Genomic DNA, 27,658 nt, shown 5'->3' on the forward strand with positions numbered 1-27,658 from the left:
ATACATCTGGCCAGAAAGAAGGATGTGATGAATGTAGTAAAGACAACTCGCATAAAACAGGAAGAAATGTTGGAAAGCCAAAGAGTAGGCCGTGAGCGTTGGGGTCACCTACCTATGAATTAGTTTTGCTGTCGTCTTGAGTTAGTTCTACATTCTTCTTGCTATGTGGTTCAAGAATATGCTATGGTTTGTACCACAGCCAACCATGATGGTTTTTGGAATTCTACAGTTCCTATCAAGTATCCCTTGCTACATTCTTGGTCAATAGCCAGTCAAGATGTCCTATGCAATTTTCAATGCCATGGGCTATGGTAGGTGCCCCACCCCTTCAAATCTTTGGTGCTTACTGTGCCGTTGGTTTGTTCTATGATCGCCTTGCTTCCTTATCAGTGCTGTATCGGCAGTTGCTGTGGTGGTCATTAGCACAAGTCGGAGCTTAGGGAAAGGCCAAGAAACCCACGCCACTTCTTGTAACAAGATCTGTTACTAGTTTACAGGTCTTGTTGCTTGACAAGCCTCGACATTAATCCTTTTTCAAGTTTACATACGAAAACCTAAGTATGATTTCTCCTTCCATTTAAGGTTCAACAGACTTCTCATGACATCGCCACTAATGCATCATAGATACTCTCCTAGAGCTATATTGGGGGGGGGGGGTTGGTTGTATGAGAAGAAGTAGACGCATGTAGACCATCACAATTCAGAAATGTGGAGATTTCTTTATTATTGAGCCTTTTCTGAATAGGGGAATTGGAAGTGCCATCTATTTCTACCATGACATGTACTAATGGAAGGATAAATTGAAGACAGTCAAGGAGAAGATGAGATATCTACACCACAATTACAGAAAAAGGCAAAGGTTCAAAATTGCATATGAATAGGCAGTCAATGATTTACTTGGAATGTGTTGCATCAAAGAACATATTCGACACTGATTGAAATGTAACATCAAGGAAAACCTTTCTGAATTCAATGAGTTAAAAGTGAGGAAAAAATGCATGATGGTTCCTTGGTGAAACTAGAGCTTTACTCCCAAACCTTGTAACATACAATTCAAGCATTTATATTACGGAATAAAGAAACAAAATGTGATACCATGCATAAGGATAAAATCATAGAGTTCACATCCATATACATAAACTAGCAATCCAAGAAAGTCAATCCCATTTCTTGAAAACAGCATCTCCACATACCAATAAAAAATAATTCAATTTCTTCAATTCATACTCCTGTTTCGAATTTTTCTTACAGGTTGCGGAACCAGTAACCAGTGAAGATGAAGACACATAAAACCTCATATTCATGCCCATCAATCTCAAATAAGCAATTTGACTTCTCATAGGTGAAAAAAAAGGACTAAATCCTCAGGATTGCTACAAGATTTTATTTTTACTGTTTTAGCTCCAAACCCTTGTAAGCTCTGAAAAGATTCTCGAATTCATCAGGATACCGATGAACGTATTTCTCCAAAAACCGTTGATCCGTCATCCTAAGTACCGAAACCATGTTGAGATCTTTGCGGAGCAAATCCTTTCTTTCCAAAATCTCCAAAACCCGGTGCCGGGGTTTAATCCTACCTTCCAAGCTGTACACCAGCATTCCTGGATTTAGAACTATGAAAGAGATTTCAAGTTTCCTCGTGTTGAGAAGGAAATCCATTCCTTCCCCTATTTTCTTCTCCGAAAATGAAAATACCTGTGGCACTCTCCGGAATACAGATAATATATCAACTTCAGACCAACCCAGGCTCCGGAAAATCCCAAATTTGTACTCCAATTTCTCTCTACTCATTGAGCTAACGATCCGAATGGCATGAAGGTACATCTTTTTCTGTCGATTGAAACCAAATTCGTCCACTCTTTTGACAACGGCCTTGATCGTATCAGGTTTAAGAACGAAGAATCTTGGAAAGCCAAAGACCAATTTCGAAATCTGGGCCTCGCTGATTCCGCAGCTTTTCATGAAATCAATGCTCGGCACCATGGTCTTCTCCAAATCGCATTTGAGGAACCACCCAGATAGCTTGAGCACCTTACAGACGGCCGCGTTTGATTGGACGACTCTCCTCAGGAGGAGGAGCGAAGGGAGGAGCTGTTTCTCGGCACTGCGAGTGAGAATCCAAGGGTCTGTAGAAACTATATCAACAATGTCATTTCGGGGAAAACCCAATTCTTCGAAAATCTTGATTTTGGGTTTGAGGGTCTTGTCGACATTGGCGGAGAGGAGCTTTGGGGCGTGCTGGATCATTTTCTCAACGTGGGTCCTGGAGAAACCGCAATGGACGAAAAAAGCAAGGACCGAATCGGATTTTTCGGGAGTCTTGATGCGGGTGAGGGCAGTAGAGGCCTTGGAAACAGTTTCGGAGGAGAATCCATGTTGGTTGATTAGATAATCAACCACAGAGATGGAGTTTTGGGATTGAGAGGAAGAGAAAAACCGGGACAAGGGTATTGGGAGGGAGCAGTATGGATAGGTTTTGAATCGATTTGAAGGGGTTTTGACGGAGAATGAGATGAGATTCTCCCAGAGATGCAGAGGCATTGAGAGAGAGAGAGAGAGAGAGAGAGAGAGAGAGAGAGAGAGAGGAAAAGAGCCGTTGGACTTGCCTGAGAGGATGAAATTTGAAATTATGTAGGGGTTTGGGGTTTAGGGCAGAAAGTAGCGAGGAAGAAAATGGCTGGTCATTCGCTTCTCAGACGTCGCACACGTGTAACACAAAAACAATCTCAAATACGAGAAAAACCTTCATACTCCGGCACCGTACAATGAGATTGTATACGTGCATTGCATAAGATTCAACTTGAACCGTCCAACTAGTTGTAAACGGTCCACATTTAATAAACAAATGTTCACTCATCATCTATAAGTCCGAGTCCAAACCTCTAGATTGGCTCTGTTGACTCGGGCTCTGAGTCATGAACAATCCGGGTATTTCTCCACTTAGTATTTGGGCCTGTTTAATTGGATGTATTGATATGTATTTTTATGGATTTTCTTTCAAATTAACAATATATACATACGTTAAACAAAACTGCAGGTGTTTGAAAGTTGTATTAACTTTCATAACAAAGGCACTTTGAAGTCAAATATTCACGTGACCCACCATCATATGTGTTATATTCATGCCATCCATTCATTCTTATAGATTATTTTATACCATGTCCCGAAAGTGGGGGAGATTCAAAGATCAAGTGGACCCCATTATAGAAAACAATGGAAATTGAGCATTACCATTTAAATACTCTTCTCATGGTATAGTCTACTTGAGCTTTGGATCTACCTCATTTTTTGGGGCATAACCTAAAATAATCTAGTCGTATGAATGGATGACGTAGATAAAACACATATATTGTGGAAGGACCTACAAAGTGCTGTCTCATTTTTATGTCTAGAAGTTACTGCTGTCACGGTCATACTCAGTGTGGTAAGTAACTAATGCTTAAAATAATAAAATACACAGTACACAAAAAATACATCATTTCCAAGTGGGCAACTCACCAAGGCCTCTGGGGGACGACTGGGGTGCGCCAGTGATCGATTTATCTGTGAAGCGAAGCTCACAATTTGGGCATTTTACTTTGATTGGTATGCCACATGTATAATTTTAAGGTGACCGAGTATAAACCATCCTACACTAGCAGAGTACCATTAATTCTATTTCCCAGCTGTGTTCTTGCGATAATTCACGACTCCTTTCAAGTTTTTTTTTTTCTTTTTTGGTTAGCTTGTTAGTACATACCTACGTCAGTACACACACTCCATGTGTGCCAACCCCGCTGGGGATCGATACCAAGACCTTAAGTGTTTAAACGAGGTATCTCCACTCAGTCTGCCAGTTGAGCTTTGGATCTGGGTGTCACTGTTTTTAAGTTAAAGAGATGTCTTGAGAGTACAACTCATAATGCTCTTAGTTGCATCAGTTCAATTGTACGATCAATTTCGATCTGAATTTCCAACTACACGGAACCCATTTTGTGGGCCGATGTGCAAAGTATCAACGGTAGGATGCTCCAATCGGCCCTTTCTTTTTCTTTTTTTTCTCAACCATCCATTTTCTAAACCATCGAGGAATCCATGATGGGACCTAAAAAATAGATGGATCGAATTTCTAATTAGAGCTATTTCGTGTAATCAATCTGGACCATCTATTATAAAGTCCAATTGTTTAATATCATGTGAAATGCTCCAGTGCTCTGGGAGCACAATAAGTTACGGTACTCCAGAGCACTGAAACATCTCCATTAAGAGATAGTGTGCACTGCATTCGCATTTACATTCAAAACGGAGGCGCTGTAGCCCATGTAGGGGGAACTGAGCGCCTGTAGATGCGGCTATCGATGGTAGGGAGCATTTTCAGCCTGAGGCTAAAAGGGATTTATTATTATTATTATTATTCCAATGCCTCCAACTGTATATCGGTTGTCAGAAAACTAAACTGTTGAAAAAGCGAGGGGTTTAAACATATGAGAAAATTGAATGGTTAAGTTTGTTTGATTTTGTATGAATTTGAGTTTATGCTATGGATGGTCTCACAATTTGAATATATGGCCAAAACTAACTCAGAGCTCATCATCAACAAATCAAAAAATGAATTAAGCTCCAGCTTAAGGAAGCACTTTAATTATGTTGGTAGGTAATCATGTGCATGTAATGTAAAATATTCATCACCGTAGATTTGGCATAGATGAAAATTAGGAGTGAGAGACAAAATGTATATGGCTAATCATATTGTGATTGCATTCCTAGTTATTAAATTCATATGAGAGCATGGGCAAATAGTTATACTTTTTTTTTTGCGGTTAGCCTGTTAGTATGCCCACTATCAGTTCACACGTCACTGTTAGCCACATCCACTAGGGAATCAGTAGTTGAAACCAGATATCTTTCACTCAGTCTACCACTTGAGCTATGGATATAAGAGAAGCAGTACTTAAATAAATTATATAGAGCATCTATCACCACATATTATGAGGAAAATTTTGGAAAAGTCATTCGACTTCTTATCTTTAAGTAACTAAGAAAACTTTTGAAAAGACCATCACATTTTCTTTTCACTTTGTTAATACATGATAAATTTTCTTTTCTAAAAAAACAAAAACTCGAAGAAAATTATGTTCTTAAGAGAAATGGCTTCTTCTTTTCTCTTCTTGACCTTGTCGTGAGAAGGAAAAATTCTTTTAAGATTGAAAGAGAAATAAAGTCCATTTTAGATTTTATTATGTCCTATTAAAGTTGATCAAGTGGATCAAAGAAATACATTTTTGGGCTTTAAAGAATCTTTTAAGCTCAGGACTTAAAGAAATAAGTGAAATACATTTTTGCCTTTAAAGTGGTGCTGCTCAATTAACATGTGGAAGTAACAATTTTACCATTGAGAAAATGCCCTGCCAAAATACATTTTGTCCTATTAAGGTCTGTTTGGGCGGTGGGATTAGAAGGGATTCGGTGGGATGGGATTCATCTGGTGCTGTGCCAATTCCACTCCATGCTTGGGAAGAGTGGAAAAGCTTGGAATTACATTAAATGGAATTGCATTGGGTCCCATGCCAATTTCACACAATGTTTAGTAAGTTGTGTAGGTCCCCCCATGATGTGTAGGCTATATCCACACCATCCACCCATTTATCGAGATTATTTTAGAGCATTGGCCAAAAAATCAGGTAAATCTAAGCTCAAGTGGACCCCACCATAGAAAGCAACAGGGATTGAATACTTACCGTTGAAAATTTCTTTAGGGCCACATAAGTTTTGAATCTACCTCATTTTCAGGCCCATGCCATAAAATGAGGTTACAAAACAAATGAACGGTTTAGATATAACACGTGTGTTATTTTCGGTAATTTCAAATGATGGTGAGTATATCCATTCAATGTACCACCGTATTATCAACAAGCATTAATTTTATCCCATGACAACAGGACAATCCCTGCCATAGGTAATAATTATGTTTTTCGAATCCCATCCCACCTAATCCCTTCTATTCCTACCGCCCAAACGGACCCTTAAGGCTTCCACTTGCAACAGCTATAAGTAGAGCTTTGCTAGAAGTGATGATTGGAGGAGCTTGTAGAACGGAAGAAAGAGAGAAATGGCATGTGGGTTGGAACATAGAAGATTGAGGGGGCATAGATTGAAAGATTTGTGTGTGAAATAGAGATTTTAATGTTCACGTGAAATCCACCCCAACCACTAAGTGCATCACCCCATTTTAAGATCAAGACCTAAATATTAGTCCCATCTGTGATTAAGGTGGATCCTACATTTGAAAATAATGTATAGATCACCATTGAGCCTTTAACCTTTTTCTCTCAATTTAGCTGGGCCCTTAATTTTTTATAGAACCTATTATAATGTTTATTTTAAATTTACTCTAACCATTAGATGTTTAATCCAGTATCAGGCCTATAAAAAAATTAGGCTACAAGTAGGATTCATATTTTCAGCCACACCAAAGTAAATAGTTGAGAGAGAGACATTTACCTTTAATTTTTACATAGCCCATTGTGATGATTATATGAAATCCACTCCACACCAAAATTTTAGCACAAGGCCTAAAAATCAGGGCCATAAGCAATTCACTTGGGCCAGGACAAGAGAAACCATTTGGAGTATGAACGTTGCCCTCTACATTCTTTCCACCATGGGCTACCCAAATCTCAGATGTGGCTGATATTTGGGCCCTAGGCTTAAAATTGGATGATGCACATAACGATTAGTGTGAATTTCACATAAACATTGTGATGGGGCCCACTTGACCCACGGCTACTTGCCTTTGATAATTTTGAAAATGGCTCTCATTTTTTGTGCTAGGTGATCTTCATGCCGACGTGTTGGTGGAAAGATGGCCATTTCCACTAGTTAGTGGTACCTTGCCTAGACCAGTCTTCTACAACAGCTGTTTTATGTGTGCTCAATCACTTTAGAGCTCACCATGTGTGTGTGTATGTGAAATTAATTCACTTCGTCCATAAGGTACGCTTCTGAATTGCATCCATATCTTAATTCACTTCATCCATAAGGTACACTTCTGCATCCATATCCATAACTCAGGTGGACCACACAGCAGGGAATGATGGCAATACGACACAAACCATAAATTTGTACGTGGGGCCACCATGGTGTATTTGTTTCGAGATATTCATTTGACGTGGCTCACCCAAATAAAGGAAAGATTAAAAAATCAACCTGGCCAAAACTAAAGCAGGCCATAATGCTTGAACCCGGAGGCTTTAGGCCCAAATTTACACTGTTTCCATTGGTATTGGCCATCTGATTTTTTTATTTTTTATTATTTATTGGGATGGTATTTTAAATGTACGGTTCACATGAGGGTGGTAGCCAGATGGATGGAGTGGATTTCTAATATATGGCATGGTGGGCTACAAAGAGGTTTGATTGTTTCCCACATCATGCCAAACCTTATGTATGATTCCGGTCGCCTTGCCTGTCGGTGTGGTCAGTTATCGCGGTAGCAGAGGTCCTTCACAGTAGTCTCGTCTGACGAAATTAACCTATGAAATTATCCCTCTATTGGGGAAACGGATTGGCTACTCCCCCTCACACGATCCCGGTGGCTGGTGGTCCGTGCTCCGTGGCCCCACCATGATGTATATGTTTCATCCACTCTGTTCTTCCATTTTTACGAATCATTTTAGGGCTTATATATATCAGGTGGACCACACCATAGGAAAACGATAGTGATTGGATATCCATCATCAAAATACTCCTAAGGCCATTGTATTGTTTATTTGACATCTAGTGTGTTGATTAGGTCAAACAGACCTAAATGAAGGGAAAAAACAAATATCAGCTTGATCCAAATGTTTATGCTCTTAAAAAGTTTTTAGCAGTCGACGTTCATTCAATACTGTTTCTTGTAATGTGATCCACCTGGGATTGGGATATAACTAATTTTTTATCTCATATCCTAAAATGATCTAGAAAAATAGATGAACAGCATGGATGAAACATATACATCATGGTGGGGCCACAGACTACCGACCACCAGCCATTGGCCGGTGGCAGGGTGAAAAACTGAAAGATTAATGGTAAAAATAATGGGACACCGAGCAATGGTGTGTCTATCTTTTAGGAACTGTGGGACCCAGTGTGATGTATGCATCCTATATCCATGCTCTACTTCTGTTTTTTCCATTTCATATCCGGGCAATAACTAAAAAATGAAGCAGATCCAAAGCTAAAGTTGGCAACCTCACAAGAAACAGGGGGAATAATGACAACCACCATTGAAATCTTTGTAGGGCCCACCGTAATGCTTAGTTGTCATCCAATCTACCTGTTGATAACACTCACTTAAACCTGGATGAAGGTAAAACAAATACCAGCATGATGTAAAACTTTTGGACCGGTGGATAAAACACATTATGGTGGGCCCACAGGGTCCGTACACCGCGTAGCTACGGTGGGCGGTTCACCCCGCAATCCGCGTCTAGTGGTGAGGAACTTCACACCCAATCCGCGTACGAAAATACCACCTCCCCCGTGGAAACGGATTGGCTACTCCCCCACCCACCAGCCAATGGCTGATGGGCGGTGCTCTGTGGGCCCCAAAATGATGTATGTGTTTCATCCATGCTGTCCATCTATTTTTACATATTATTTTATAGTATGAGACAAAAAATGAGGTATATCCCAATCTCAAGTGGACCACAGGAAACAGTTTTTAATGAGCTTTGACCATTAAAAACCTTTTCTGGGGCGTAAAATTTTTGGATCAAGCAGATATTTGTTTTTTCCCTTCAATTCATGTGGGCTTGTATGACCTAATTAACAGATTGGATGCCAAATAAACAGTACAATGTGTCTTAGGAGGATTTTAACGGTGGATATTCATTCACTATTGTTTTTTACTGTGGTGTGGTCCACCTAACATTTATATCCCTCTGATTTTTGGGTAAAAGCCCATAAATGATCCTTAAAAATGGAAGAACGGAATGGTTGAAACACATACATCATGGTGGATCCCATAGAGCACCGACCATCAGCCACCGGGCTGGTGGCAGGGGGGTAGCCAATCCATTCCCCGGGTTTTATGACCTTTAAAAACACACGTGTCTCTCGTGGGGTTGGTACCCTCAGATATGGTGACGATTCACACGAACAGACTCAACACCGTACACTTGTAACTCAAATCAAACCCTCCCAAGTCCTGGAACCCAAATCGGATTGATTGAATCCCTCCTCTTTAATCCAGAACATTTATTACTAATTTTTACTTAACCCTGCATGAGATGCCATCCGAAGTGGGACCCATAAATCAGACGGTTCAACTTGATTCAGATATATGCCACGTGTACCTATTCTGAGGGGACATGATCTCGCATCCCATCTATAAAAATTCAGACCAAAAGACAAAAGGCAAGGAAAAAAGAAAAGATGGGTGGAGTCAAACCCATCTTCCTCTTCCTCTCTCTCATCTTCTCCTTTACCATTCTCACCTTCTCCTCTGTAAAATTACTAAAATATCCCTCCATTTTCAAAAATACCTTTTCTCATCCATCTCAAACACCTTCGCTGATCTCTGATTTTTCTTGTTTTTGTAGGACGATAAGAACTGTGTTTACGTCGTGTACATCAGAACCGGATCCATCTGGAAGGGCGGTACGGATTCGATCATCAGCCTCACGCTCAACGACACTTACGGCGGGAGCGTTGAGATCCCGAATCTCGAGACCTGGGGCGGGCTGATGGGCCCTGGCCACAACTACTTCGAGAGGGGCAATCTCGACATTTTCAGCGGGCGGGGCAAGTGCTTGGATGCGCCGGTGTGCGTCATGAACCTGACCTCGGACGGGTCGGGTGCGCACCACGGCTGGTACTGCAACTACGTGGAGGTCACCACCACGGGCCCGCACGTTCCCTGCCGGCAGCAGCTGTTCACTGTGGAGCAGTGGCTCGCACGTGACGCGTCTCCGTACGTGCTGACGGCCATCAAGGACTATTGCAAGAACAGTGTGGTGGACGCACAGAGACGGAATTCCTCTGGCATCTATGCAGCGTAGACCTTGCCGCTTAAAATGTGAGGCTAGTATTATGTTCCTATTAACATATGGTGTCCTTTTTTATGGTTTTGATGCTTTTATAGTTTTATGTGTGTGGAAAAGATGGGAAGGGTGGGATATTAGCTGGGTTGTCTGTATTCCCGCTGTGGGCCATAAATATTCAATAAATGAAGGTCATGTATGTTGGGATGAGTTAAATGGTGGTGTCTAATCCGCGCTTGGCAGCGTTTATGTTGACGGGAGCAGGAAGCTGTGGGGCCCACAAAAATGCTCATGACAAATCCACTCTGTCCATCAGTTTCTCAACCTCACAGTAGGTTTGGAATCCAAAGATTAGGCAGATCCAAGAGTCAGGTTTGCCCCACGACAGGAAGGAGTGAGAATGAAAAGTCCATCGTTGGAACATTTCCAGAGCCAACATGATGTTTATATGGCATCCAAACCGTTGATAAGGTTAGCACCACTCACTGGTATAAACCGTGGGCACCGATGTCAGCCCGATCGAAAACTTCTGTTGCCCCCACAAAGTTTCTGTGTCAGGCGTTCAATAGCTGCTGTTTTGTGTTGCGTGGTGCACCTGACTTTTGGATGTTTGATTTTTGGAATCCTGTCCTTTTACGAGATTTAGAAACTGATGGATGGATTGGATATCCCACGGGCATCTCTGTTTACCCCACATAGATTTCAACCGTAGGATCTTCCTGTCGGCCCGGGCACAGGCAATACGCGTCCGGCGCGAGATCCTGACTGTCGGGTGATGGCCCCTGCATCTGAAAGACAGCTGATTCTATTAGGAGGCGGATGCGTCCTGCCCCTGCCTCATTTCTGTCGAGGAATGGGCTGTGCGGGCCACCATGATGTACGTGTTTTATCGACCGTCCGTCTATTTCAACGGATCATTTTTAGGGCATGAGCTCAAAAAGAGGCAGATCAAGGCTCTCTACGTAATCCACACCACAGGAAACACGGGTGATGATGACGCGACTGTTGAAACTTTGTTAAGGCCTCCTGTTCACACGGTCTGGTCTGGATGAAGGGAAAACACCAATATCAGCTTAATCTAGACTTATGCAGCTTGCGAGAGTATTTAACGATGGGCATTCAATCCCCACTCTGTGATCCCACTTGAACCTTAGATCTGTCTCTTTTTTTGGACTTGGATAAAACACATTCATCACGGTGGGCCCACAGAGTTGAAAAATTAAAATATACTGATCTAAAACTTCTGTGAGCCCATGAATGTTTCAACGATGGAAAGTTTAATCTTCACTGTTTTCTGTCGCGTGGCACACTTGCGTTTTGGATCCGCCTCATTTTTTTGACAAACATGTTGTGGGTCCCACCTAACTTCAGACCGCAGTAGCTTATCCGATAGGGTGGGGCTGGCAATCAGCGTCGATCGTATTCAGATCTTGCATTAGATTGTAATCATGTGTTTTTTCCGCGACTTGGTCGTCCATCCACAGTTAGGCACGTCATTTGGTGGTCTCGATTGACGTGGTTTAATTCCGAAGTGTTCGATGGAGTAGTCACCACCATTAATAAATGGTAAAAGACAAATGCCACTGTGGTCCTCCAGTCTGCCGCCCTCCTTGAGCCGGTTTAAGACCCATCTACTTTATTGAATGATGAATGCGGATATTCTCTCGGGGATTCGTTCCTACAACAAGAAGCACTGTGGGCCTACCATCATGTTCTTGGGGAAATCCAACCCGTCCATCAGCTGTGCCAGATTATTTTAGTGCCGAAGATCAAAACTCAGGTCAATACAACACCCAAGCATGCCACATCATAGGGAGCAGTGGGAATTACAACGCCCACCGTCGAAACCTTTTTTAGGCCCACCGTGCCATCTAACCCGTTGATAAAGTGATTACATAATGACGGCGAAACCAAATATCAGCTTGATCCAAAACATCCGTTGGCCCCGGAAAAGTTTCATTGTGTGAGTCTCCATCCTCACCGTTCCTTGTCTTGCGTCCCCACTTGAGTTTTGTACGGGCCAGATGTTAGGGAGAACGTCCTAGCATGATCTGCCTCAATTGATGGGTAGAGCATATGTCACACGCACATCACACTGGCCCACGGAACCTTTTGTTTCCGTCAATAATCGAAGGGGATCAGGTGTTACCCGGGTAATACCTTAGTGGGTGTTAACCTTATCGTGGGGCCTACCGTAATGATGTGTTTTATATCCACTCCGTCAATCCGTTTTTCCAGCCCAGTTTAGAACGTTTCCCCAAAATCTAAGTAGATCCAAATATTAGATGTACCACACTACGGGAAACAGTCGTAATTAAAAGGCAACCATTAAAAACTTCCCAGGGCCAATATTAATGGCAACGGTAATATTTATTTTCAATCAAACCCGTTGAAAAGGTAAACATAATTGGATGAAGGGAAAATATAAATATGAGCTTGATCAAAAACTTATGTGGCCCAGAAAAAGCATTTAATGGCCATTCACCACCATTTAGATTGGTGTGGTCCACCTGAGATTTGTATATGCTTACCTTTTTCGGTTCACATGTTTAAAATGATATGGAAAAACGGATGGACGGTGTGGATATAGAAAAAATTAATCAAGATTGGCCACGCACGGTAATGGTAACACCTGATCCGCTGCCGTTAAAATTATTGTTGCAGGACGCGTTGCAATTGTATGGCGAAAGGCACCGAGTTCAAGAATCCCCGAGAAAACCCCAGGTCCACTCATCCTAATCCAGGCTACCAGATTCCATCAAGAGAAAATCATGTGACAGATGATTTTCAGACTTTGCGTATGACATGGGAGGCCATCCATGATGGGCCATCAGATCAATGGTGTAGATAAAACAAACCAGGGCTTTAAATTTGGTATTTGTTTCGATGCAGTGTGGAAAATGGGCCACGTGGGGGGCTTGAGTTGGTGGAATACCGTGAAATGGGGATTTTATAGACGAGGAGAGATGTGAGTACGAGATGATAAAGTTTAGGTCGAAATGATCAAGTTTATATATGTACTGGAACACGCAACCAGAGTGCCAAAATTTTTAAAGCTCCAAATAAAAATATTATACAAACAGTTTAGTATAATTTACAATTTTTTTATTTATTATTATTTTTTTTTCATTTTCGAATATAGGACAAAAGTATACACTATACTTTCCGTTTTGAAATTCCTAAAAAATATTTTGACGGTAAAATTTCAAAATCTTGAATATTTAATTTTTTCAAAAAACCACGAATCTCAACATGAGTTGTCTGTTTAGAGGGCAACAATACAAGTTCCAATGGTTCTTGCACATGTGAAATTTCACATGGGTTCACATCTGAATTTTCATTGAACGATGTTAATAAAATAACTGCTTTTTGAAAATGGTTATCCGACTTTTTCTTTTAAGCATTTACTAAAATCATGTGACATTTACAATTTGATATAAAATAAAAATATTTGGACCCATCTCAGGATAGAATCATTTGTTTAATGATTTTTAGGCACATACTTGCAATCTGAAGAGAATCCATTCTTAAAGATGTCCTTGAATCCTAGTATAGAATAGAATAGCTGAAAGAAATAACCATCATGGTAGAAAAGTAATTAAAACCCACATGACTCTTATATATTGTCTTTTTCTTGATGGTGATGATAACTAAGAAATACTTACAAGATAAGGACAACAATAATAACAATCTCATAATAATGATGTTGAAAATCTTTAAATAAAAAAGTTATAAAGAAGGGGTTGAGAAAAGGGAAAGTCATGACCTTAGGCACCTACGAGTTATAAGGTTTGGTGTACACTTCTGATTAGAGGTGGACATCGAGTCGAGTCGGATCGGATTGGGTCTAACTAGACACGATCCAATTTTTCAAGAACTTGACTCGAAATCGATCCGATCCGGGACTGAGTCCAGCAGGGCTGACTCGATCTGATCCGAATCTTTGCTGGCCTGACCCAAACTGAGTTCGACTCGGTCTAGAAAACCAAATTGAGTCGGATTGAGTTGAGTCTAGGAGAAAGAGGGAGAGAAAGGAGGAGATGTGGGAAACCGAGAGAGAAAGGAGGAGAGAAGGAAGGAGAGGAGGGAAATCGGGAGAGAAAGGAGGAGAGATAGGTGGGTGTGGCGCCGCATCCTTCGGGTAGAGAGAGAGACATTAGAGTTCATTCGAATTTCGGATAGGATCGGTCCGGATTAACCACGATCCGAACTTGATCTGATATACGATCGGATCTGAGTGATCTTACTCAATCCGCACCGATCCAGGCCTTCGGTTCGGTTCGGATCAGGTCGGATTCGCCGGATCGGGTCAGATTTGCCAGATCAAGTTGGATTTTGCCCAGCTCTACTTCGGATGATTAGGCACCGTGGATCCTAATAAAAGCCGAGACCCACGTGGGCTGGCATCTCTTGGAAGTGCTTCGGTTTGTGGGCTTTGGGACATACGCCCAATGGGCCACTTCAGGCTATTGATGGCCACCCAATCAATTGAACTAACCAGCCGCCCTTCAGCATCAAGCTTGCTAAGAAATAACAACCGTCCAAGAGGCTAACAAAGAAGACGTGTGGGCCCTACGGGAAGCAATATCCAAAGTAGATGACTTTTTGGAGGAGAAAAGCAGTGGTAAAAGGCACAGCCTTTATTGACTCATCACAAAAGCTACCTAATGTTAGGGCTGTCAACGGAGTGGATGTATCATACGCATCACGGTTGGGCCCACAAAACACTGTTGTTGCATTCATTTTCTACCATAGTTGCAGAGGCACTAGAGGATTCTGGTCTGGCACACGTGCTAACATGTTACACGTGTATGACATTTGATGGGGTTTATTGTAAAAATCAAGCCAAGCCAATGATCCAGCAAGCGGGCTGTTGGAGCGCATTCGTGTGAGGGAACATTTCTGGTGCATCATTCCCACATGCTGATTTGGCACATGCATTTGGGATCCAATCCGCCAAGCAATGGCTCCCAGTCCATTTACATGCCTTGACCAAAAAATGAGGATGGTGCGCTCATCTAGTGGGCTACACGTATATAGAGGAAATTGGACGGTTAAAAAAGCAATTGATCAACTGCCCATATTCAACCTGGATTTGTGATCTGCGAGTGGGACAAACATGGAGAGAAAAGAAGTGGACCTGACTATATTCTTTACGGTGGTCTAACTAGATGAGCGGCTAGGATGTCAATTGGGCCAATCTAAACATGAAACTGATTGGTCTCAGCCCAGAAAATGAGGCCCATTTAAGTAGTCGTGCGGGGCTAGAGTTTTGCCCTATCCAACCCAACCCGCTGACATACAAGTCCTCAATAGGCCACCATTGTAAAAATGGAATGGATGGTTTAAAGCCTCTTGCAAGGAGTTTTTACATTTTCTCTTCTGGAGAACTTTTCACATCCATCTCTAAGAACTGCAAACTTACCAATTGATGCAGATGGCCAAAGGTTTTTAATCACATCACACTCCATTTAGTCCAGGATGTTGGCCCCACCTTTAAGATCATTGGCTGCAAAAATCAATTTGATCCATTAATATCACTTGGGCCAGAATGTAGAATACCATGCAAAGGAATGGACAGCGAATAGATTAACTTAATGTTCATGTGTGGCCCACCTAATTGATCTTCCAGGCTCTGGCATTCTGCAAATCAACACTGGCATAACTCTACTGTCCATCAATTGAAATGGGTGAAAAAAAATAATTCACCATCTCTTAATTCATGATTTGATCATGGGAAAGTATTTCGGCATCATCGTCGCAGACCCCTATTCAAACGCTGGTTTTTGAGCTATGCATGGGGAGTTCATTAGATGAATGGTATGGAAAAATAAAATGTTTTTCTCTTAATTTGAAGTTTCTTATTGTTTGGATTGAAAAGAAAGTTATGAATGCAACACAATAATATTATACCCTTATTAATATGAGGCATTTTTGTGAGCTAAGATATGAGGTGTGCAAAACCATACCGTAATCATCATGCATATTTGTGACGGAAGAGGTGAGGTGTCCATTATTTAACAATATTAGACTTTCTCCATTATTTAATAATATTAAACTTTCTTTTTACTATCGTATTGGAAAATGTATTCATTATAGTCTTTCATGTCATAGCTTAGGATTCCTTTTATTCATCAGGACATATAGTAGCTAGTTTATATCTTCTAGCCTAAATAGTTGCCATTTCACATTTTTTAGATCTTTAAATCAAATGGGTGTTGGGGGCCTTTCACAAAACCTTAGGATCTAGCCTCACAGAACAAATCAGAATTATGAGATAATAAAACAATGAAATAAATCAAAGCATAAACCACACCGCACAAGAGATTTTTACGTAGAAAACCCTCAAAGAGGTAAAAACCACGGGACCTCGTACAGATCAACAATCTACTATGAAGTAAAACGTTACAACCTTTTTCACTCACGTAGGAGTGGATAAACAATAAGAGAATAAAAGAAAAATGGAGAGATCTCACCGATTACGAGGACATGGAAGCATTGAGATATGGTAGATCACCTCTACGAGCATAGCCTCCCTTCCACAGGCTTCCTCTCTCTCTTTCTCTCACACACACACACATCTTTGATAGCCTTAAACCCTTTAGCAAACCCTTGCAAAGCTTTAGAAAACCCTCTTGCCTTACCTCTTGAATGCCCTAGAAAATCCTAGAGACCTCCTATTTATAGTTTAGGAAACTCTCTTTCGCACCCTTGCGAAAGCAGCCTCAAAATTTCGAATCCTACACAAAATCAGACTCAAATCTGCGTAATCAGGACTGGTCGTGCAGGCTGCAAAACTGGTCGAGCCGACCCTTGACTGGTCGAGCACTATTCACAGAGCTCGTTGGACTTTGAGTCGAGAGACCCAGGTTCCGAACAGCCTCCTCTTGCTCAGATGAAGAGGGGATAGCTATGCAAGCCTCGGGGGCCGTGGGAGGTGCTTCAATGGGGGCGACGACAGGAGGAAGGGTTGGAGCTGGAGCGTCGACAGCAGTGGCCTCGGTGATGTTTTATTTAAACCAACACGATTTAAATGATTTTTAAACTCGCAAGTATACGAATCAGATGCAGATACGGTACGTATTACGAGATCGTTCCCACGAGGACTGGTCGTCACAATTCAAATCTATGATTCTCCTTAACTAATCCAACAAATAATGGAATGAATTACTAAGCACAATTTTATGAAAAACAATTAATTAAGAACAGGGAAGAAAATTCAATCAGAGAGAGAGAGCACTAGGACTTTCGAATCCACCCCTAATTATCCTAACCCTTGTTTTGTCTGTTGATTCACCTTGATCTAGATTGATACCACTTATACAGAGAAAGCACAATCTGTGTCCTTAATCGGGCATACAAACTGTCTAATTCCTTTAAGCAATGCCATGAATGACATATCCCATATCCTTGGTCGGGTACATGGAATGTACATTCATTAAAGCACCCTGTTTCTTCCTCTATAGGAAACTTGTTCTTGATCAGACACAAGCACCTATAATAAGCATCCAAACAACATCCATATATATACTTTAATCAAGTTCATAGATGGAGAAGTATAGAATTTAAACCCATAAAGCCCACTTAAAGAAAGAAACAAATTAATTGATATTCAAAGTAAATCAACCAAAACAAAAGCTAATCAAATTAGGGGCTTCATCTCAGCCCTAGCTGAGAGATTAGTGACCCATAAAATCCATAAAAATAGATGAAATAAAATTCATAAAAATAAGGAACATCAAACCGATCGATCTCTCTCTTCTTTCTTCTCTTTCTTCTCTTTCTTCTCTCTCTTCTCTCTCTTCTCTCCCTTGCTCTAGGTCTGGAATTCCCTCTGGTTCTGAATGCCTTTCCCACGTCCAAAACTCCCCTTTTATAGCTGCTGGATGGCTGGGGTCGGTGGCAGAGTCGTAGAAGGACTCGAAGTGCAATTTTTCGCAGCCGTGATCGGTGGGCCCCACAGAGGCATTTTCTAGAAAATCTACCCCGTCCATTGGATTCAGGACGAAATTTCATCAAAGATGGATGGTTTTGAAGGTCCATTAGCGCGGCCCACGGAAGAAATCTCAAAAAACTCAGTTTTGAACGTCCCGGAGCAGTCTACTTTTGGTCTCTGTACCGCACACGTGTGTACGCATGGGCGAGGAATATCAACATGGTTTTGAAGCTCTCGAAGCCTTCTACACGATGGACGGATCAGATCTTCCATCTGATCGAAGATGGTGGGCCACAACCGCCCGAAAGTCATTTCGCGGACGGGCGTAAGCCTTCGCACGTCCGGCGCTGTGATGCTCGGTGGGCCCCACATAAGCTTTTTCGGAGAAATCCACCCCGTCCATTGGATAGAGGACGAGATTTCGTTCAAATATGGATGGTTTTGAATTTGCGTGGACGCAGCCCAGAGAAGAAATCAGAACAAAATCAGTTTTGAACGTCACAAGACGGCCTGTTTGTGGCCTCTGTATCACGTACGTGTGCACGCATGAGCATAAACGGAAAACATGGTTTTGTAGATATTGAGCCCTTCTACACGATGAACGGTTTAGATTAACCGTACGTGCTACCGGTGGGGCCCACAGCGGTCCGTAAAAAATGGATTTCCGTCCGTTACGCGCGCTGAAACGGAAATCTCCGTTTTTGAAATAAGAAAGTCGGGTCAGCGCTGCTGACCGACTTTAGTCCGTTCGGTGCTCAAGCAGTGCACATGTGCACTGTGTACACACGCTATAGATATAGGTCCACTGTGATGATTTCGAGAAATCCGCACCATCCATCCTTTTTCTCATATTATTTCCACCGTCAGGACCAAAATTGATGTATATCCAGATATCCAGCGGGCCCCACTTAATGAATTAAGTGGCTGATCTGGCCGTTAGACCACTTCCGGAGCTCTTCAATGGCTGAAATTTAATATGTACTGTTAATTTACGGCCCTCATCCCATGTATGAAGTTTCGAACTGATCGGATAGCGGGAACCATGTGATCTTGCATTCTGGACCCTTTTCGGGCCCCTTTGGCTTGCTTTCCTCAGATCTCAGGCGTGTAAAATCTTCATTATTGATTCCCTGGAGTCCATCCCGTGCTCTGGAGACTTTGGATCATGAAATCCATGCCTTTAACATCAATTTTCAATTAACGCTCCTGACTTCATCCTGTAACAAAAATACAATTAAAATACTCCATTAAGCATTATCATATACGTAAAATCTGGTAATTACTGGGGTCTGATATGCAATATTTGACCCTGATCACTCAGGAGGAATTCAACTTCTTCAAGCCAGCCAGGTTTCTACAAACCTCAAACTTGCCCTTGAGCAAAGCCTTGGTCATCATGTCTGACCCATTATCGTCCGTGTGGACCTTTTAATCCAAAGTATTCCTGATCCAGTAATACCGAATCTTATGTGCTTTTACTTGGAGTGCTGACTTGGATTCTTGCTTAAGTGTATAACACTTTGACTATCGCAATAGACCACGTGCTGCTCCTTCTTCAGGCTAAGTTTCTGTAAGAACCTCTTCATCCAAAACATCTCTTTACATGCCTCTGTGACTGCAATGTACTCGGCCTCTGTCGTTGACAATGCTACTACCTTCTGTAGCTTGCTCTGCCAAGATACCGCTCTCTCTGCAAACGTGAACATGAACCCCGATGTAGACTTCATAAAGTCTATGTCGCTTGCCATATTTTCATCTGTGTAGCCCTCTAACACAGGTTTACCGTCACCATAGTATAGACTCAACCTAGATGAGCCTCTTAGATACCGCAGTATCCACTTTACCATATCATAGGTATGGTTCTTATACAAGGATATCATCTCCTCTTACATAGCTTTCAACCACTCCCCTTTCTACTTATCCGCAAGGGCCTCAGAATAATCTTCTGACTCTCCCCCATTAGTGAGCGTAATGTACTCATGCGGCGAGTACCTCATAGACGGCTGTCTGTCCCTAAATAACCTCCTCACCTGTGGCTCAACAGGTTGATCAAGTGGGGGCTACTCCCTTGGTCCATCTTCTGAAGGAACTCCCTTGTCCTCTGCACTTTGCTATACTCTTCCATTATCAGGTAGCACGGGAGGAATAATCAGATCCATGTCCTCTAGCTCACCTGAACTAGGCTGGTTCTTCTTTGGCTTCTTCCATTTTAACTTCATGGTTGGGGTCAGGACCACCTGATCGAGTGTGTGGATGGTCCGGATCATCTATGTGATCAGCGATGGTGGCCCACCTGGATCGACCGTAACCTCTATTGCGGAACAGAGCTCGCGCAAACGCTCGCTGTGAAAGTCGGTGGGCCTTTTGTCGGTGTCTTTATGGAAATCCACTCGGATCATTTGATTCACATTGAAAAACCGGTCGGACATGGTCCATTTTGGATCGGATCCGATGTGGCCCACAGAGCTTTTCATACTACCGTCCGTCCCCCGTTTGGATGGCTGAAATCCAACACGAGCTGTCTCTTAACATTCCGCCAGCTAGGATATAGTTAGAGGGCCCGTGGCACTCCAATAGACAGTCCAGATTATTCGAATGGAGGATAGGTGGGGCCCACAATCCTCATCCGGCGGTCCAACGGTGAGAATGCCATTTCCTTGCGTGAGACGGATCGAGTCAAGGTAGCTTTGACTGCCTTGATGTTTTGGTGCAGCGCGGGAGTGCACAGTAACGTGCACTCGTAAGGAACAAATGGGGTCCACTATGATGTATATGTAAGATCCGCTCCATCCATTTGTTTTGTCAGCTCATTTAATGAGTTGAGCCTAAGATTGAAGCATTTTCAGATACCAGGCAGGCCTCAAATCACTGATTTATGGGCTGATCTGTCCGTTGGGCCACTTTCAGAGGGATCAAATGGTTGAAATTTGACATGTACGGTTAGTTTTTGGTCCTCGAGCCATGTATAAAGTTTCAAGCCGAACAGATGATGGAAACCCAGTGATCTTGTAATATGGATGTCTTTCAGGCCTGTTTGAAGTGAGTGACTAGAATTTCTCTAATCTTTGACGTGTAAATCCTCGATCATGGTCCCATGGGGCCTCGTCCAATGCCTTGGTGCATTCTGAACGTTAAATCCGTACTTTTAGCATCCCGATCTTGTCCCAGCTCGCAATTCCACCTTGCAACACAAACATGATTAAGATGAGCAATTAAACGGTACCATGTTCATAAATCTAGGCAATAACTGGGTCTGATATGCAATATTTGACTCTCAGCACAACCCCCAACCAGCATCTTGCTAGTCCCAAGCAAGGTATGCGAAAAATAAATTGAGAATTACAGGACAATTTTTATAACTCAAATGATTTATGAAAAACAATTCAGATACTAGAATTCTAAGATTCATGAATGTTCGCATTACTTTCTCTCCTAGACTTAAGCACACGGTAACTTCATAATTAAGTTCAAAATATTAGTCCATTAATTAGAACAATTCTAAATATTGAATTCCATGGATGTATAGTCTAATCTCGACTTATCAACATTAAGATTCACCTCTCTATTTAAGGATATCATTGGTAACCAATAAGAGAATTCACGATAACCAGAACTTGCCTCACACATTATCTTTTTATTCTTTTAATTTTTGACTTTTTCATTAGAAGTAACGCCAAGAAGAGGGATCAAATCCTCACCTATAGGGAGCAAACCTAAGGTAAAGACTGTACACCCAACTCTTTTTCAAATATCATCCATGGGGAATCGAATCCTCACCTATAGGGAGCAAACCTATGGTAAAGACTGTTCGCCCAATCCATTCAATTTCCCAAGTTGGTTCCTTTCATGTTTAGTGATTACCAAGTTAATCCTTCAATATCGAACTGAAACCTTAATATGCAAGCGAGATGTGTCCTGCGAATTCATGACTCAATCAATGTTTACAAATTCTAATAATGGATTAACAATTCAAACTTAGCTATGAAATTTAACAGATAACCGAATCCAAGAGTCGTAAATTACCAACATAATGTATTTTGCAATTCCCAGTGTCCCAGATGGCCATCAAAATCACTTTGAATTCATATGAAATTCCAGAAAATTTTAAAATTTTCACAATTTTCGCTCAAGACTAAGAAAACACTTATTAGGAAACCTAATCTCCCACCCCCAACCTAAGATCTACATTGTCCTCAATGTAAAAGAAATAGGCATGCAATGCACATGGGACAGCGAAAATATAAGATGAGTGATGGAAAGATAGTACCTGGATGAAAGAATCAAGAGGCTTTCCAAAGATATTTACATAAGAGCAGGTCAGCACAAGAGAGAAACCAATAGAAGTAAAATAACAAAAATAAAATCCTACCTACACCACTTTCGCAGGTGCTCTCGATTGCATTTAGCGTATGTAACAAGCCTTTAAACCCCTAGGTTGTCCCTAGTGGACGAGTTGTAGTCTCGTGAGGGTTTGCAGTAATGTTACCCACAAACATTGAACTAATGATAAAAACGAAATGAAATGAAGAGCTAGGTTGCCTCCCAGGAGCGCTAAGTTTACCGTCTTCAGCCAGACAAATAAAGCAACTACCCTAGTCCTATGAAAGCGATAAACCTACCTATACCTCCATCAGACTAGGAGATCAATCCTGGTAAACAGGAGCAGTCAGGGGCATGGACATGTCCTCTGAATCAAATTTCTCGACAAATGGTTTCAATCGATGTCCATTGACTTTAAACTCTTTGACATTGTCGGGATCTCTTATCTCAACAACCCCATGAGGAAAAACAGTAACAACAATGTAAGGGCCGGTCCAACGAGATCGAAGCTTATCCGGAAAGAGATGTAATCGAGAATTGTACAAAAGGACCTTCTGACCCGGCGTGAATGATTTTCGCAAAATTTGTTGGTCATGAAATGCTTTTATCTTGTCCTTGTAAATTCTCGAATTATCGTACGCATCATTCCGGATTTCCTCAAGTTCATTCAATTGAAGTTTGCGTAACGGGCCAGCGTTGTCCAGATTGAAATTAAGATTTTTGATCGCACAGTACGCTTTATGTTCCAGCTCCACAGGCAAGTGACAAGCTTTCCTATAGACAAGTCTAAAGGGAGACATTCCAATAGGGATTTTAAAGGCAGTACAGTATGCCCATAAGGCATCAGTCAATCGGATCGACCAATCCTTACGATCAGGGTTAATCGTTTTCTCCAAAATATGTTTAATTTTTCTATTAGAAATCTCAGCTTGCCCACTTGTCTGTGGGTGGTACGGGGTGCTCACCTTATAAGAGATACCGTATTTCTTCATTAAGCTCTCAAATGGTTTATTACAAAAGTGTGAGCCCCCATCACTAATGATGGATTGAGGCGTTCCGAATCGAGAAAGGATGTTTTCTTTTAGAAATTTAATGACCGTGCGATGGTCATTAGTTTGACACGGAATCGCTTCGACCCATTTAGTTACATAATCCACGGCGAGCAAAATATACAGATTTCCAAACGATTGGGGGAATGGTCCCATGAAATCGATGCCCCAGCAATCAAATGCTTCAATGATAAGGATGAGATTCAAAGGCATCATATTTCGACGGGATAATGCTCCCAATTTCTGACAACGCTCACAAGCTTTGCAAAACTCATGAGTGTCCCTAAACATAGTGGGCCAGTAAAAACCACACTGCAGAATCTTGACCGTGGTCTTTTTAGCAGAAAAGTGACCACCACAGGCCTGTGAGTGACAGAAGGAGATGATGCTCTGATGCTCATCGTCTGGTACACATCTCTTTAGGATTTGGTCTGGGCAATATTTAAATAAATAAGGGTCATTGCAGAAAAAGTTGTGCACCTCGGTGAAGAATTTCTTCTTATCTTGCGTAGTTCATTGTGTCGGTATGGCACCTGTAGCAAGATAATTGGCAATATCAGCGAACCAAGGTGAATGGGAGACTCTAAACAGTTGTTTATCAGGGAACATGTCGTTGATATGGGTCGTCTCAAGGGAATCAGAGGTATTAAGGCGAGAAAGGTGATCAGCCACAACATTTTCTACTCCCTTTTTATCTTTAATTTTCAAATCAAATTCTTAGAGTAGAAGAATCCATCGTATTAAGCGGGGCTTAGAATCATTCTTAGAAAGAAGATACTTCAGTGCCGAATGATCTATATAGATAATGATCTTGGATCCGATCAGGTAGGACCTAAATTTGTCCAAGGCGAATACTACAGCTAAGAGTTCTTTTTCTGTAGTTGAGTAGTTCACTTGGGTCGGATTTAAAGTCCTTCTCGCGTAATGGATGACGTAGGGTTTCTTATCTTTTCTCTGGCCTAGAACCGCTCCAAGAGCATAATCAGAAGCGTCGCCAATAAGTTTAAAAGGAAGGCTCCAGTCGGGTGGCTGCATGATAGGTGCAGTGGTTAACGTGCCCTTAAGCTTGGTGAAAGCTTCCTGGCATTGCTCAGTCCACTCGTACGGAGCATCCTTTTGAAGAAGATTACATAAAGGACGAGAGAGGAGACTAAAGTCCTTTATGAATCGCCTGTAAAATCCTGCGTGTCCTAAGAAGGATCGCACGTCTCTGATGTTCTTGGGTGGAGGTAGGTTAAAGATAAGATCGATTTTTGCCTTATCTACCTCGATTCCCTTAGACGAGATGATATGCCCAAGGACAATTCCCTTCTGAACCATGAAATGACACTTCTCCCAATTAAGTACCAAGTTCTTTTCTTCACATCTTTTCAGCAGACATTTAAGACTTTCCAAACACTTGCTGAAAGATGGACCGTAAACAGAGAAATCGTCCATGAAGACCTTTAGATATTGCCCCACCATATCAGAAAAGATACTAAGCATACATCGCTGAAAGGTGGCAGGGGCATTACATAGTCCAAATGGCATCCTTCGGTAGGCAAAGGTGCCGTAGGGACATGTAAATGTGGTCTTTTCTTGGTCTTCAGGGGCTATCTCTATCTAGTTATAGCCCGAATACCCGTCAAGGAAACTGTAATAGGAATGACCAGCTAACCTTTCCAGGATCTGATCAATGAATGGTAAAGGAAAGTGGTCTTTCCTCGTGACGGTATTCAACTTCCTATAGTCAATGCACATTCTCCAACCAGTAGTGACTCTAGTTGGCACGAGTTCATTATTAGCATTGGCTACGATGGTGATTCCAGACTTCTTAGGGACCACTTGAGTTGGACTCACCCATTGACTATCAGATATAGGGTATATGATACCCACATCCAATAGTTTAAGAACCTCGGCCTTAACCACTTCCTTCATGTTTGGATTTAGTCTACGTTGTGGTTGCCGAGCGGTTTTTGCATTATCCTCAAGATATATGCAGTGAGTGCAAATCGAGGGATCGATTCCCTTGAGGTTCGCTATCGTCCATCCCAGGGCTCCTTTATGCTCAATGAGAGTAGATATGAGCATACTCTCCTGTTCTTTCTCCAGGTGGGCAGAGATCACCACCGGGTATGTCTCATCTTGACCTAAATAGGCATATTTCAAATCAGAGGGCAAAGGTTTTAGGTCAAGCTTCGGCGGCTTGAGGTTAGACGGTAGAGGCACTACATCGGTTTGTAGCAATTCTTCAAATTGTGGCCTCCACCGGTTAACTTCAAGTACCGGTGCAGTATCAAGCAAGGCGCACGTCTCCCTAATTATGTCATCATCAAAATAATGGGAGTGGGCCAGGCACATCTCTAGATGGTCAGAGGATAAGGTTAGAGGTGTCGTATCTTCCACAAAAGAGTCAATCATGTTAATGTCGTGGAAATCGTTATCATCCTCTGAGTTGCTGCCGTTATTGAAAAAGATGTTTGACTCTAATGTCAAATTTTCAAAAGACATAGTCATGACACCATTCCTACGATTGATAATTGCATTTGACGTGGCAAGGAATGGGCGACCAAGAATGACGGGAATCTGAGTGCTCATGTTATTGATGGGTTCGGTGTCCAGGATGATAAAATTTATAGGGTAGTAAAATCTATCGACTTGGACTAACACATCCTCAATTATCCTTCTTGGTACACGAACAGAGCGATCAGCAAGTTGTAGTGTGGTCAGGGTGGGTTTTATCTCACCCAAATCTAACTGTTTGTATACCGAGTTGGGAATCAGATTTACGCTCGCTCCTAAGTCAAGAAGTGCGTGATCAATTCGATGGTTCCCGATTACACATGATATGGTTGGGCTATCGGGATCCTTGAATTTCTGCGGCACGTCCTGCTTCAGGATGACACTCACTTTCTCAGTCAAGAAGATTTTCTTTTGAATACTTTGCTGTCTTTTGGTCGTGCATAAGTCTTTCAGAAATTTGGCATATGAAGGAATCTGTTTCACGACATCAAGTAGAGGAATGTTAACTTTCACTTGTTTCAACACCTTCAGAATATCCTGAGAGTTAGAAAGACGTTTTGGTGAAACCAACCGTTGGGGGAATGGAGTAACTGACTTTTTTAGAAGTTCCGGTTCTAATTTTTGTGGGGCATCATTAGATCCATCATTGTTGTCCTCTTCTTGTTCTTGAGGCTTTTTGGGCCTAACCGAAAGAGTTTTATCAATGATCTTTCCACTCCTAAGACTGGTGATGGATTTAGCGTGCCCCATCTGATTTGAAGAGCTGAGATCATTAATCTTATACTGCGGTTTAGGATTGGGGAGAGGTTGTGCAGGAAGCATCCCTTTTTCTATAACCGTCATACGAGAATTTATCTTTTGCATAAAATCTGTAATTCCCCGCAATGCCTGAGCCAGCTCTTGTATGGAATTTTGAACCGATTCCTCTTGTGGTTTCACTTCATTTGGATTTTGATTGAAGAAACCTTGAGGGGTAGCCGTTTGTCCATTCCTCCAACTAAAGTTTGAATGATTTTTCCAACCAAGATTGTACGTATTGGAGGTAGGTCCAGTAAAAGGTCTTTGACAGTTGTTTACGGCATTGGCTTGATCATTCAACACTCCTCGAAAGACGGGTATTGTAGGACAATTTTCAATTGTATGAATGTTGCAATCACAGATGCCGCAAACAATTTCATTAACCTTATCCTTCTTTCCTTCCATGGCCTCAACTTTCCTTATGAGCGTAGTTACTTTACACTTGAGATCATCCTCTTCTTTCAAGAGATATAATCCATCTTTCTCCTTTAATTGAGTCGGCCTAGACGTGGTGTTCGACTTTGGGTAATAGTCCCATGATTGTGTTTTTTCAGTAAGACTATCGAGGTAATCCCATACCTCGTCAACATTTTTATTAATGAATTCTCCATTACACATTGTCTCGACCATTTGGCGCATGGAAGATATCAGTCCATCATAGAAAAAATTTGTAATGCGCCACATTTCAAATCCGTGTTGTGGGCATGAACTGACCAAATCTTTGAACCTTTCTCAATATTGAAAGAATGTTTCATCTTCCTTTTGGGCAAAGTTCATGATTGCTTTTCTGAGGGTAATCGTTTTATGATGTGGGAAGAATTTTTTTATGAATTCCCTCTGCATGTCGTTCCATGTGCCAATGGATCTAGGACGCAGTGAATGTAACCACGTCTTAGCTTTCTCTTTTAAAGAAAAAGGAAAGAGTTTCAGCCTGATTGTATCCTCAAATACATTAGGAAAATATAATGTAGCTATAATCTCATCGAACTCTTTCAAATGTAAATATGGACTTTCTGATTCAAGTCCATGGAATTTGGAAAGGAGTTAGA

At 41.7% G+C, this 27,658-nt stretch overlaps 2 protein-coding genes and 1 non-coding gene across 3 annotated transcripts; 2 read left to right on the top strand and 1 right to left on the bottom strand.

The window, feature by feature from the left end:
- Positions 1-1,389: 1,389 nt before the first annotated feature.
- On the bottom strand, positions 1,390-2,541 carry LOC131242003 (transcription termination factor MTERF2, chloroplastic-like). The gene has a single exon (XM_058240356.1). The coding sequence runs from the start codon at positions 2,539-2,541 to the stop codon at positions 1,390-1,392; it is 1,152 nt and encodes a 383-aa protein (XP_058096339.1).
- A 6,784-nt stretch (positions 2,542-9,325) lies between these two features.
- LOC131242258 (PLAT domain-containing protein 3-like) lies at positions 9,326-10,203 on the top strand. The gene is made up of 2 exons (XM_058240785.1): positions 9,326-9,468; positions 9,564-10,203. The coding sequence occupies exons 1-2, from the start codon at positions 9,397-9,399 to the stop codon at positions 10,020-10,022; spliced, it is 531 nt and encodes a 176-aa protein (XP_058096768.1). The 5' UTR covers positions 9,326-9,396; the 3' UTR covers positions 10,023-10,203.
- Positions 10,204-27,297: 17,094 nt separating this feature from the next.
- On the top strand, positions 27,298-27,404 carry LOC131244978 (small nucleolar RNA R71). Its single transcript, XR_009170742.1, has one exon. It is a non-coding gene; the product is annotated as a small nucleolar RNA R71 (small nucleolar RNA).
- Positions 27,405-27,658: the final 254 nt, after the last annotated feature.

Source organism: Magnolia sinica, chromosome 4 (genome assembly GCF_029962835.1).
Source record: "Magnolia sinica isolate HGM2019 chromosome 4, MsV1, whole genome shotgun sequence".
Lineage (NCBI taxonomy): Eukaryota > Viridiplantae > Streptophyta > Magnoliopsida > Magnoliales > Magnoliaceae > Magnolia > Magnolia sinica.